The 15,011-nt window shown below is 38.6% G+C and overlaps 1 protein-coding gene across 1 annotated transcript; it reads right to left on the reverse strand.

Annotated features, from left to right (window-relative positions):
• Nucleotides 1-1,427: 1,427 nt before the first annotated feature.
• On the reverse strand, nt 1,428-14,708 carry LOC140145792 (mitochondrial ribonuclease P catalytic subunit-like). The gene is made up of 6 exons (XM_072167471.1): nt 14,508-14,708; nt 11,882-12,029; nt 10,111-10,269; nt 4,491-4,633; nt 3,509-3,704; nt 1,428-2,836 (listed from the first exon to the last, which is right to left on the reverse strand). The coding sequence occupies exons 1-6, from the start codon at nt 14,582-14,584 to the stop codon at nt 2,708-2,710; spliced, it is 852 nt and encodes a 283-aa protein (XP_072023572.1). The 5' UTR covers nt 14,585-14,708; the 3' UTR covers nt 1,428-2,707.
• Nucleotides 14,709-15,011: the final 303 nt, after the last annotated feature.

Genomic DNA, 15,011 nt, shown 5'->3' on the forward strand with positions numbered 1-15,011 from the left:
TTGCACTGAAACTGCACAGTTGTGCCTAAATTGATGTTTTGACCGAGTTTGTTGCTTTTAGAACTTCAGAGCGTGATCTTGTCACAACGACGAAGTACACACTGTGCGGTAAACGGGCGCCGCTAGTCAGTCGCGCTATAGCACATTATAACCAAAGTTGCAAGAGAATATTTTCAGAAGTCTGCCAAAATACGAACTGTAAGATAATCAGTCGTCACTACGAAGCATAACACAGTACATGCGCTGTGTAGACGGCTGATTGGAATTAGTCTACATAATACCCTACCTGTAATAGCTGCCCTAAAAACATCTGACAGTTTCCACATTCTATATTGTACATATCTGGCACCTGACAGCTATTGCATATAGGATGAAAACTGAAGTGTACATATAATACCCTACCTGCAATATAGGGTCCACAGCAGTTCACCCTAAATACTTTTTAAAGTAAATCAAAAATATTTGACAAAATGCATACCTGTAAAAGGTATGGGTAGCCTTATACACATATGAACCAAATTATAACGTCATGCACACACATTTGTTCAAGAAACCATTTTAAACTGTGTTAAAAGATGCAATGCATCTGAGTCAACTCTCAAACAATGCAGTAGGCCAGGTCGATTCATGTGTTTGTAGAAAGCCTGACTGCTATGGACAGGGCCGGATTTACCATAGGGCCAGATGGGCCTGGGACCAGGGCCCCAAAAATTGCCCTGTGCAGTGTGCACCTTCCATTTTAGCTGAAAAAAACACCATGTTTTGGGGCCAAAAAATGTAAACTGGCCTGTTATATAGCAAAATTCAGCTTCAATTTGGCCTAAAATAGTAAAAATTGAAATTTGTCCCAGTAAAATCTAAAAAACTTGGCCGTTTGAGTGCACATACCTTCCTCACGGTGAGTTTGGGGGCCTCCAAATTTCGGCCCTGGCTATGGACTCTGGTGCAACTTTTAAAACCGCCTCTCTTCTTACACAATTAACCATTGTGACTGAACGCAATGATGTGTGACACTACAAATTGGTCCACATGTGTAAAACAAATAGAGCTATACATACCTTTTTATATTTTTACATTTTGTAAAATATTTTTCAACTTTTTTAAAAAAGTATTAGGGGGAAACTGAAGTTGGGGACCCTATCGCTGCCCTAGAACAAACAACAGTTTCCACAAATTCTTGAAGATATTCATCAGGACTGTTCATAATAGATTGTTATTTGCAAATTCATACAACTAGTCCAATAAAATTCCACTTACATGCAGACGTTTCGTAAACTACCAGTTAGGATCGTAGGCAAAGAGAGTAACAAGTCGGAACACCAAGTTGTTCCACTTCAAAATAATGGCATCTCCCATGTTCTATCAGGCAAGATACATGGCTGGGGTCTACTTTTATTGTCATTATTTAAATACGAATCAGTCTAAAATCATGTTTGGATGTACTGGTAATTCATAATCACATCCACTTTTTATGGTTGTTTTATCAAATTCAATGGGGTTTATACAAGTTGCCCCTTGTGTGCAAAGAATTGGCAAATCCATTAAAATCTATGTGTTGTGCAGCAAGTGCTTGGACTTGACTTGACCAGGTTTCTTCACACACAGTTGTGACAGAATCGCATTCTGAAGATATGTTATCAAAACAGGTCGCACATACGGTAAAAAGTCTCTTGTGTAATATAACTTAATACAGCTCAGACCTCACACGAATATAACTTAAGGGATACGAAGCAATGCACAGCCCTAATTGTTATTACGAATCGATCATATTTCGAAGTCTTTCACAGTAGCTTCAACAATGAACTAAATGTGAGTCAATTTGTGCATCAATATGCAGCTTTATGGATAAACGTGAAAATATCTAGTTTTCTGATAGTTAGAATTTGTAATTTGGTTTGTGCATTCGGCCGGCGAAAATTGTAAACATCTTTCTGACCCCAGTGTATTGAACCCATAAGTGAAGCTGTGTAATTGATTTGAGCGTGCGCAGTAAGCAGGCAAGGTTAGAGCTAGTGTGATTTGCATAACAATATCCACGGGAGACCTTGATTGCACAAGGTATGAATGAATGGGCTTTGAATCTCTTTAGTTATATTTGTCTCAGGCTTAGACACAAGGTTTTGAAACCTTGTAGCCAATCAGATTGGCAAGATTATTATACCCTAGTTGCACTACGAAAAAGGAATAACTATCAAAACCACTAATCCCTCCAATTATCCCCTGCTGATTTCCTATTATAGAGCTATCAACATGGTGTGAAAAGTGTGCCAACAGATTCCATAATACCATTATTACATAACAATTTTCTATCTATTGGCTTGTCTACTGTGGTGTATCATTGGGGTGGACTTGTCCAGCTGGGAGTGAATTTAGCCAAAGTGGGTAATTACCAGTAATTGGGCCTGGATTTATATCCTTTTTCATAGAGCAAGTACATTTGTTTCAGACTATTGAATACAGTCATCACTTTGGAAGATCATTGAGTGTGCCATAACCATCAAGTATGGGTTAGTCCAGCTGAAATCCGTATACCCCATATGGAAGACATGGCCTTAACCTCCCACACAGAGAGTGTGATTTTCAAATGCCTATAGGGGACTCCATTTGAAATCTACACCCCTTGTGTGGGAGATCAATATATTATAAGCTCACATCTTTCTTATGAATGGATTTCAACTGGGATACACCTTGGGCCTTGTAGTCCTATTCAATAAAGTCTTGCAGCACATAGCCATCTTTTGGGTAGATCATATGAATACTGAAGTGTGCCGTCATCATATGGTATATGCCAGGCTTGTTCAGTCCTTTGTACTACTGTGTCATATGGGCGGATTGCCTGAAATGCAAAAAAAAACATGGCGTTCTGTAATTTTATTTTACCCTACTTATCTTCAAGGCATTGTACAGTAATTTATCCCTAAATAAGTTCATCAACATTATATTGTCAAAAAGTATAATTCGCAAATTCAAGGAACTATTAAATATTAAAAATTATGCAATGTGCAATATTCTTATCAGTTCCGTCAAGGCTTCCCCAACTTTTTTCCGCATATGACCCAAATTTCAGAAGAAAAATATGGCACAGCCCATGGCATAATACAAATACAGTGCTGTTTCTTACTGAAACTTATCAGCAGCGTACTGGACAAAATTTCCAAAGGGGTGCAATTTCCAAGTCGTTCTGTTGACCGGCTCCCAGAATAACTTGACCGTGACAAATGCGTGCTGAAAATGTGCAATTTTAATGCTAAATTGGGGTTACATGACCAATACAATGGTACTCTGCACTTTTTTATGAACGGAAATGTATTTCCTTTTAATCCCACGACCCCTTTTGGAAGAGGCCACAACCCCAAAAAGGGTCGCAACCCAGTTTTGAAACCACTGAGTTACATGCTGTATCTAAAACATTCAGCTTTCTTGTAGATGTTCATTTTGTTCCATCCAATTTTGTGTTATTATTGATAAAACGCATGACAAAGCGCCCTCTGCAGCTACTATATCTTACCTGGAAAGCTACTCTTCCTTTACTCATACTATTCAATTTTGGTTTGAGTTGTCGACTTTGTTGCCATCTCTCAAAAGCCACTTTCATGTCATCATCAACCAGATATTTGTGATCGCGTAATAAATCGTTGGTAATATAACGTGCCTCAGGACCACTTTGTAATGTAGCATACAGCATAAACGGATCGTCCTCTGATCTGTAATGGTGCAAGATAAATATGCATTGGTTAATTCCAATTGAAATCCACACATCCCTATGGAAGACATGATCTTAATTTTCCAAACGGGAGTGTAAATTCCAGGGTTACCTTGTGTGGGAGATTAAGGATTCAAATAAACCACCACTGATATTCTACATTATGCTCTTATTGTGTCCACCATGGTCAGAGGCGTACTGACCAGGGGAGGGGTAGGGGGAAAGTCCTGGCTCAAAATACCAGGCCAAAATTGACTAAAACATTAATGTGCCATGCTTTTAGGCTACAATTGTGATCAGTTTTTAGCATTAAAATTGCACATTTTTGTGCTGTTCATGCACATTTGTCCTTTTACTGAGCTGGTCAGCAGGACAATTTGGAAATGTTTCCCCCTTGGCCGGGTGGCTCAGTACACCCCTGCTCGGGGATTTATTAAAGGATAATTTAAATTATAATTCCAAAATATCGCCAGGGTTGGACTTCACATACGCCCGCACGTGGCGTGTATCTTCGGTGTTAGGCCTGTAACTTTCTAAAAGTACATGCCCAACTGGGGTGTGAGCATTTTGACACTCATAGGTAAATCTAGTTGGATGTAAGACTGGTTAAATACAAACAAATAAACTCTCTTAAGTTAGAGTGCAATATACAAGTGCACGATACTTACCTTCCATGGCCTGATTTATGTTCAAAACAGCCCTTACCAACACACATTTCTTGAGTCAGATCATGTCATGGGAGGTAAGAAGACGGAGGCTGTGCAGTGCATAAAGTACATGTACTTACACATTTTGAGCAAAGAAACAGTCAGCGAGGGCCGTCATCTTCTGTATATAACTTCCTCTGTGTTTGTTAGTCATGTGATGCCGACCCAACACAAGACACTTAAGGCCATGATCATGGACAAGATGTGCCACCAGGTCATATAACTATAAGAAGAAACAAGGATGATACATAGATGCAAATGAGGTAAGTCATCCTTGAATATGCAAATGACCACATTTTTCAATAAAGCTTCCTCTCTGTGTCATATTCAAAAACCCAATGCAAGATAATCCCATGCAAGTAATGGTATAACAATGCATGAATTATTTATTTGATCATTTCAATCTTTATTGCAATCATTAAAAAACATACAAACTTTAAGCACAATAATTGAAAAGAAAACACATAAACCAGACTAGAGAATGGAGAAGACAAAATGCCATCCCCATATCTCCGCAGGTGCATAAATACCAATACATACAAAACATTCAACACTGTACAAGAAAATAAACCTTCGGTAAAATTCATTTTTTTTAAAAGGAATAAAAGACATTTTAAAAGGGGATCCAGAAAGTCAAAAAGCCAAAGCATTATTCGACAGACCAATCGTGGTCGTATTTTGAATAAAGAATTGTATATGAACCCAATATTGCACGTTTACTTATTTCTTTTTGAAGTTTTTTACACATCCTTTTCTTTTGCTCGCCCTTTGGTGTTATAAGAGGGAAAATAGAATCAACATTGCACTTGTTTTTGTCAGAGATAAGGCCTCGACTGCAAATTTCAATACATAGAAGTTTGGCGTCATAATTCTGTTCCCGCAAGTCCATGATCAAACCAGGATATTTGTTCGTCTTGTAGACATGAGCATTGTGAATGTTTTGTTCAAAAGGGATGGTGAGCTCGATAACAATTATTTTTTTGGAAGGGCGGTTGACGAGGACCAGGTCAGGTCTTTGTTGGGTGGCCAGGATGTCAGGTGGGATTGTGGTCCCCGCAACTTTAGAAGCACCGGCAAGATCGCAATAGAAGGTCCAGGAGGAATCGCTAACTTCACGAAGGGTGTCAAGGATAATGCGGAGAACTAGTTACAGAATGCTACATGTATCTATGGAAGTAGCTATCTACTATAGATGGTATCTACAATAGCTTGTAGATGCTATACACATATTTACTGCTCATGAGGGATCTGGTGGAATCTATAATGGTCCCCGAGGTGAACTGGAGACCATGAGCCAACTGTTTTCCCGAGACCACCAGGATGAGGGAAAATAGTAGGCTCACAGTCTGTAGTTCACTGAGGGGACCAATAGATTCCACCAGATCCCGAATTTAGAGCAATAAATATTTGTTTTATATCCTTCATTAATATATTCTTTGTTCATTTTAAAAAGTATTACAAACCCAAGGCCTTTTTATCATAGACATAGTCCTAGGCATAAATTTAGGCTATGCCAAGTCAGGGCTAGGCTGGCCTAGTTTTGAATGAATGCATGTAAGCCTATGCACAAAGCACGCACACAGTTGAGCTTACCATGAAAATGTTGTAACCTCTACAATACTGCCGTCAAAGGAGTAACCATGTTTTTAGCTGCACCTCTGTGCTTCGCAAGACAACATATCTTGCTACACATTAATACCCCAGAACCGGCTAGACTGCTGCCCTCAGTCGTCAACCGTCTGGATTGACGACTGAGAAAACTACGTGGAAAAAAAGTGACGGATTTTGCAACAGGATTCCTGTGGCATAGAGCATGCGCAGTTGTGTCCAAATTGACCTTTTGACCGAGTTTGTTGTTTTAGAAGTTCAGAGCGCGATCTTGTCACAGCGGCGCAGTACAGCGACAGCGGTACATGGGCGCCGCTAGTCAGTCGGCCACGGCGCACAACCAAAGTCGCATTGAATAGTTTTCAGAAGTCCGTCATGATATTGGCTGTAAGATAATCAGTCGTCACTACGAAGCATACACAGTACATGCGAAGTGTAGACGGCTGATTGGAATTAGTCTAAGAACCGGTACTGATACCCCACGTATGTAGCGAGTTGGACCAACCACTAGGAACTGCGATGTGACTATGAGGTTATACACGCTCAGAGGGTAATAGTACTACTATTTCTCACTGAGCGCGTATAACCTCAGGGAAAATAATACTTCAAATAGTATCCCATTCCCTCATCAATCAGTTTTTTGACTGCTTTGCAAAATAGTTTTAACTATTTTTGGTCACTTGATACTCGTTTGACCAATTAATGAACGAGAATACATGTATATTAATGAAGGATATAATACTGCTATGCTATCTACCGTATATGCTATAATACCGTAGATGCTATAATACTGTAGATTTGGAGTGAGAGACACATTTTCGCAAATGTTATTTTCATGATTGCCTGGACCTTCCTATACTTGTAATTTATTTATAATAATAATAATAATATTTATTTCTTATATAGCCCATTACATACAAAATCTCAATGCGCTTTACAATATATTAAAAACACCAAAACTACAAAGATTAATTGCACAAATACATTTCAACTATATCAAAAATATACAACTGATACCCAGATAAAACTCAGAACCAGCTGAGATGAGACTAGGTTAAAAGATAAACAAATTTAAAAGTTTAAGAAACATCACTAAATGCATTGGTAAAAAAGGTGAGTTTTTAAAATACTCTTGAAATGATTGATGGAATCTGCAGATCTGAGTTGTATAGGCAAGTTGTTCCACAAGACTGGAGCTGCATTACAAAAAGCTCTCTCACCATAAAACTTTGTATTGCACTTTCTGACACTCAACAACTTTTGTGTAGTGGAACGTAGTGAACGGGTGGGTTGATATGTATTAACCAATTCTTTTAAATACAATGGGGCTAGATCATGCAAGGCCTTGAAAGTAATCAGGAGCACCTTGTACACGATACGCTGTTCAATCGGAAGCCAGTGGAGATCGTATAAAACTGGCTTCATGTGGTCACGATATTTTGCACGAGAGACTAGACGTGCAGCAGAATTCTGGATGCGCTGCAATTTGGCAATCTCATATTTTGGCAGGCCAACCAGAAGACTGTTGCAGCAGTCTAGTCTCGAACTGACGAATGCGTGTACAAGGCGCTCTGTTGATTTACTATCAAGATACTTGCAGATCTTACCAATCTTGTAGATAGCAATAGAGGCTGATCTTGTTAAAGCTTTTACATGCTCTTTCATGTTAAGTGCACTATCAATCACAACACCAAGATCTTGGGCTGAGGTCGATGGATCTATAGCTGCATTACCAATGGTAAGTGGTGGTAGTGGCAGGGTCTTGACAAATTGAGATGACAGATGAATAACCTCAGTTTTTGTATCATTCAGCATTAGCTTATTGGTAACTGCCCATGCCTTAATATCTGAAACACACCGTTCAATTATATCAATACTCTCACTACGCTTGGATGGATCAAGAACTATATACAACTGTGTGTCATCAGCATAAATCATATGACTCAACCCATAGGATGAAATGATGTCACCTAGTGGGGCAGTATACATGGTAAATATGAGTGGACCCAATACGGATACCTGAGGTGCGCCCTCATGAAGAAAGAATTCATCAGAGGTGACACCGCAAACATCAATGCACTGAGAACGGCCCTTCAGATAGGATGACATATATTTCAACGCAGTGCCATCAATACCGTGAAGCGTTGACGCAGTCGATGCAGAAAGATGTCGTGATCAATCAAATCGAACGCAGCCGAAAAATCAAGTAAAATGAGAGCGGCCTCCTGACGCTGATCAACTGCACAAAGCAGGTCATTCTGAACGCGAAACAGAGCCGTTTCAGTGCTGTGATGTTTGCGGTATGCTGACTGCATTGGAGCATGCAAATTGTTTTCATCAAGATATGAATTCAACTGAGAAGCAGCAACTTTTTCAATTGTCTTGAACATGAATTTAAGATTTGATATAGGTCTATAATTATTTAGTTCTTCTGAAGCTAGACCGGATTTCTTGAGCAGTGGAACAACTCTCGCGACTTTGAGTTCTTGTGGCATTTCGCCTGAAATAAGTGATATATTGACCACGCGAGTGATACTTGGGAGAAGAGACTCCAAGCAGTCTTTCAGCAGCGATGATGGGATCGGGTCCAAAGGACACGATTTGATTACCGAGCTTGATATGATGCTACCAACATCCTCCTCAGTTACAGCTCTAAATGCGGTGAACTCACTAACACATTGGTGGCGTATTTCAGCAGAAATGTTGAGCGAGTCCGAGTTGTCAAGTGCACTCCTGAGATTCTTGATCTTGTTTTGGAAGAATGTCACAAATTTGTTGGCCAGCTTTTTTGCGTCATCATGTGGTGGTAAAATTGGCGCAGAAGTAGGACGCGTCATGTCGTTGACAAGTCGAAATAATTGCCGATCATCACATTCGGAGATCTTGTTACGATGGTGATCACGCTTCGCTTGTTCTAGTTGTCGGGTGTAAGCTTTGCAGCTCTCAATAAATACTTCACGATCACATTCTAGTTTGGTTTTCAACCATCTGCGTTCATGACGACGCTTTTCTTGCTTTATGGAGCGAAGATTCTCGCCATACCACAAAAGTGCGTTAGGTCGTAGTACCATTGACTTCGATTTCAATGGCGCATGTTTATTCAACAAATCTCCAAGCGTCGTTTCATAATTTGAAACAAGGCTGGAAAGATCATCAGCTGGATCTGTAGACAGAGGAGAGTTTCGGATATCATCCTGAAACTTCAAAAATTCATTTATTTCTTATTTAACCTGGGGTGACCAATCAATGCACTGGCACTGTTCTCCCTTGGTTCCCAGGTAATTGCATATTTATTCGCGAGGTGTTATTTTCGAGGTTGGAGCTTCCATCACGAAATTTGGAGCTCTAATCAGGAAAATAAAACCCTTGTGAAAATTACCACTTATACAGTATTAATCAAACAGTAAAAAGTGTTGGGGTAAATTTGTTTTTTAATAGATGCACTATCTAATCCGCACATTATGACACCCCATTGAATCCAATGTGACTTCAAAAAGCAAAGTTACAAGCATTTGATTAGACAAATGTCCAGTTTTAAAAGTGATAAACTGGCCTATTCAAAATTCCACAGACTAGATATGGTTTGAGAGTGGTAAATTGCTAATTTGTTCGTGCCTTTAATATAAAACAAAAGGAACAGAAGAAAACTGAAGCAAAAGAGCTGACAAATAAAATGGAAGTTATGAAAAGTACAGAATACTGCTTTAAATAAAGCTTCATTGAAGAAAGTGTGTTGTATCTTTGTTGCGCTTGTTGGAATCTTTTTGCGTCTTGTAATAGGCCAGTTTGTCACTTTTAAATTAAATTTTCTATTCAATTGCTTGTAAATTCACTTCTTTAGGTCACATTGGATTCAATTTGGTGTCATAAAGTACAGAATTAAATTAGAAATTGTGATTATTTTTGCAAGTGCAAGGATACTTTTTTGGCGCAGTATATGAGATATATTGCAATTTATATCCTCTTAATTGCAAATGTCTCTGACTCAGTAGATGAACACCCCCCCCCCACCAGGAGGAGGAGGGGGTGTCTATATCCTTAACCCAGGCACAAAATCTAGCTATATGCCTATACAAATAACAAGACACTCACCACTTTGTAACGCATATATCCTGCAGCCTTACTGCAGGTATATGCAACATTCAACCCATCAATGATGATGTTGTATGGAGCGCCCTCATTGACAAAGTTGAGAAAGCTTTCAAGTTCGTCTGGAGTAGTCTGCCGATATATGTCAGTTCCTTTAATTACCTAATGTAATAGAATCAATTAAGAATAACACACAATGCTTAATTATCACTATAACAACCGAACATTAATTATACAAACAGGGAAAATCTGTTCCAACTGACCAGCGGGAAACCAAAGGATGGATCCAACAACAGTGTCACACTAGCAATGGATAAAATTAAAAACAGGGAAAATATAAACAAAGTTAAAAACCTGACATTTTGGAAAGACAAAACTTTTCTTTTTCACAGGATAAAATAAGAGACATTCAAGGGATAAAATATGAAACCTGCTCTCAATATAGTGGAGACCAGCAGGTCTCTTATTTTATCCCTTGAAAAAGAAAAGTTTGGTCTTTTCAAAATGTCAGGTTTTTAACTTTGTTTATATGTTTTGTGTTACTCCCCTATTGGATGTCGTGTCATATTTTCCCTGTTTTTAAAAAGAACATTAATTGTCACAAAATATACAAACATGACTGCCGCAGCGAAATATTTACAGGATATTGAGATGGAAAGAACAGAACATAATGTCAAATCAGCCCCATCCTCTTTCCAATCCATGCAACCAGGATTAATCTCTCAATAAACGGGACTTTGCCCCCCCCCACCGAATGGCCAAACTGGTTCACCATCAAATCTAAAACCCATCACACAATCAATATAATGACTTACTGACTCACTTGCTCATTAACCAACCATCACTCACTCAGCCAGTCACCACCCACTCAAAGCATTCAACCACCTGCACATCACAAAACAATTGCCTCATCACATCAATGCCACTGTCTCACCAAGGTGAAAACTATTATACTCATCACTCACGCATTCATAAAACTCAATCAATCCCCCACATTCAGTCACCACCCACCCAGTCACCCATCCTACCACCAACTCACTCATTGGTACTTGTTTATAGTCTTATTTACTTTCTCCAGTAGCAGCTGTCTTCTAAGCTCTTCAAATTTCTACAGGTTGCAGTTTCCAGTCACAGGTGTCACAAGTATCTTCTATGACTCACCAATCATCATCAATCACCTGCTCCCTCACCCACCCACCCACCCACTCACCCATCCACTCACTCACTAACTCACTCACTCACTCACCCTGCTCACTCACTTATTCAATCATCCTCTCATTTGTGACCATCCACCACGAAGTGGTAGTAAAGTCAGCTCTAGACCATTTTCTGTTTATTGCAGATTTTGTAACAATGTACTTTCAGCTTTAGAATGACACCTCAACCAGCTTCATCTGACATCTGGAAGTGAAGTTATAGTTCATCAAAGGTCAAATTTCTTATATATTTTACATAGAAATCCATATATTGTTTTTGATTGTATCTCAAAATGGTAAATGCCGACTTTACGACCAGTTTGTGGTGGATGGGCACATTTACTCAATCACCCATTCACTCACTCACCTCACATTCAATCACTCACTCACCTCACACTCAATCACCCGTTCACTCACTCACTAACTACACACTCACTCAATTCCCCACTTACTCACTCACTCTCTTACTCAATCACATTCTCACTCACTCAATCACTCGCTAACTCACTTGCTTACTTAATACCCGACACCCATCCAACCACCAACTCACTCACTATAACCTGCTTTTACATACTTACTTTTTCCAGTAGCTGTCTTCTGAGCTCTTCAAATTGTTCTTGAGATATTTCTAGAGGTTCCAGTTTCTGTTCACACGCATCACATGTTCCATCTCGTCTAATGGACGTCAACCGTGTATGCCATGTCTCTCCCTCACTGCCATAAGGCCTGGAAAAAAGACATAAAAGCAATAATTAATTAGTTATCATTTACAATGTAAGGTCCATTGTGCGATCTTGTCTAATGGACGTCAACTGTATATGCTACGTCCGTCTCACCCTCACTGCCACAAAGCCTGGAAAAAAAGGACATAAAAATGTATAATTGGTCATCAGGTCACAAGGTCACATGTGCGATATTGTCTCATGGACATCAACTGTCTAAGGCCTGGAAAGAAGGACATCAAAAGCTGTAATTAGTCATCAGGTCACAAGCTCACATATGGTCGTGCGTCATGAATTGGGGTATAGGAAAAGGTGGCGGCGTTACATTTTTACATTTTTTTCAGGACATTCTATACCAGATCTCAAAAATGGAGAGGGGTACTGAACCAGTTTTGGTCTCATTTTGTTTCTAATTTATCTAGCTAACATTTTGGAAAGTAACAACTTCACACTACATTTCCTTCTTGAGATATTGCAATTCAAACGAAGTAGTGTCAGGGGTGGCGGCGAATACGGTTGAGGCGAATACGGTTGAGGCATGTGTTAAAGTATAGGGAATATTGATTTTTAGTGCCTCTCGAATTTATTTTTTACTCTAACTTCGTAACCCAGCAAGGTATTGGGATGGATTATGTACCATTGTTTTGGTATTTATGTCTAGTAGGTAATGTGACCAATTTTACTCCAAGCTAGTTAAATTTGTTGTAAATGTGCTGCATTCTGTGTCATGGGTTCTAGGCTTTTCCTATACGTTACTGTACTAAGCATCAATTTATGCTCCGAAACGTTCTGAATGTCATATTTCTTGAATAAGTTACCCTACTTCCGTAAAAGTTATCATTTCTTAGAAGGAAATTTGATGAGGAATTCAAATATGCCATTGTTTTTTGTGTAGGGCATGAAGGAAAAAAGTTTTGATTGAAAATTTAATAAAAATCATAAAAATTTTGTACGACTTTTGAACACCCTGTATCTCAGTTAGGCAACATAACTCATTATTACAAGTTTGCTTTTTTTGAAGGTCTACAATGTTATTAGCACATCTAAATAGTGATGTGGTCGACATGCCTTATGTCGACATAATGTCGACGTCGGCACGTATGCCGACATGTCGACATCAAAAAATCATGTCGACAAAAAAAATTTTTTTTTTTTTTTTTTTAGTTTTCAAAAAATATTTTTGGCCAGAAAAGCAAGTTATAGGCCCAAACTGACTTGTTATTCAAGGTTGAAACCAGAAATACTGCTACTAAAAAAAAATAAAATGCCAATTTTTTTTTACAAAGTTGGATGAACTTGTACATTTTGATTACCTTTGCTTCTATTGAACAGTCAGGGACACATTGAATTAGTATGCATTGCTAGCTGTTCAATAGAAACAAAAGTAATTAAAATGTACAACTTTTTTCAAATTTGTAAAAAAAAATTGGCATTTTTTTTTTTTTGAGTAGCAGTATTTCTCTAGTTTCCAACCTTGAAGAACAATTCATGTTGGGACTACTTTATTTTTTGGTCAAAAATATTTTTTGAAAATTAAAAAAATTTTTTTTTTTTTTTTTTTTTTTAGAATTATTTTTTATGTCGACACACTGTCGACGTCGGTATACGAATTATATCGACATGTCGACAATAAAAAACGGTGCCGACCACATCACTACATCTAAAAAGGTTTTAACAGACCAGGTGTTTATGTTAGTAAATAAGAGAGGAACAAAATTGTATACTTTTTGAACCAAAATTTAACTTTTCCACCCTATATGACATTTGTGGCACCCTGTATATTGACCAAATATTTGTATGTGTGTATTCCTGGTACTCTAAGCTTTACAGTGATGTATAATTTTATAGGGTTTTGATGAACAGAATATGAATTAGATCAGTTTAAGTATAAAAACATGTCAATTGTTGAATTTTTTAGTATGTAACGCATTTGGCCCCCAATTCATGGCGCACGACCATATATGTGTGTGATCTTGCCTAATGGACGTCAATCGTGTATGCCACATCTCGCCATCACTGCCGTAAGATTTGTATTAACAGGGGGTGTGAATTTCACATGAAGTCCCATTCAGGTAACTATTTGAAATTCACACTCCACGTGTGGAAGATTTTTAAGATCATATCTTCCATATGATATGTATGGATTTCAACTGGAATAACCCATTTTTGAGAGGACAACCCAGAATGGGTGGCCCCATTTGAAATTCACACTCCCTGTATGGAAGATTAAGGTCATGCCTTCCATAGGTGGTGTATGAATTTCAACTGGAATAACCCCCTGCCTAATATTAGGCAGTTCCATTTGAATTTCATTTAAATCCCTGACTCTGTCACAGAAGGAGGGAGAGTTTCAAATAGAATCAGTTAATGAGCTAAATTCCATTTGACATTCATATACTCCCCTGTGGAAGATATCGCCAAAATTGTCCACAGGGGTAAGCTGTGGATCTTAAATGGAATAGCCTATTATGCAATTACTCACCTTCTGAAATACAGTTGTAACACTTCAACAACATCCAACGAGGGGTAAGTCCTCTCATGTCGATGCCGTTCCAACATCTTCACTACTGCTTTGTGGACATCCTCTCTCAATGCCTCCGCACATAACACGCTGTACCAACTTGCATCATCTTAAGTACTTCCACAACAGTCATATCGAAAATCTCTACATTGCCGCAATGCATTTCACGTAATAGTTGTGCCGTCAAATCCATATCGCCATGGTGACACGCCATTGCAATTATTGTATGATACGTCTTCCCATGCGGTTGTTTCTTTAGCAAGTCTAAACTCTGCCTCCAATGCTTACGACTCTGACAGATACCTTTTATTATTAACGAGTACAGATTGGGCTTTATTTCCAATTTGTGCTTGCGCCACATATCGTACCATTTCAACACATAATCCGCCTCATTATTATTCACGCATAGATGCAAATACATGCCAATTATATTCTCTGTAATTGGTTTTCCCTCTGCCAGCATAA

Source organism: Amphiura filiformis, chromosome 2, assembly GCF_039555335.1.
Source record: "Amphiura filiformis chromosome 2, Afil_fr2py, whole genome shotgun sequence".
NCBI classification, from domain to species: domain Eukaryota; kingdom Metazoa; phylum Echinodermata; class Ophiuroidea; order Amphilepidida; family Amphiuridae; genus Amphiura; species Amphiura filiformis.

Excerpts from the sequence above, each read along its gene's own strand:
- LOC140145792 (XM_072167471.1), bottom strand. The coding sequence starts at position 14,584 with ATGTTGGAACGGCATCGACATGAGAGGACTTACCCCTCGTTGGATGTT. Across the intron at positions 4,634-10,110 it reads GATATATGCGTTACAAAGTG|TTATATGACCTGGTGGCACA; the intron begins GTGAGTGTCTTG and ends TTCTTCTTATAG. Across the intron at positions 2,837-3,508 it reads AAGGAAGAGTAGCTTTCCAG|GCAATCCGCCCATATGACAC; the intron begins GTAAGATATAGT and ends TTTGCATTTCAG.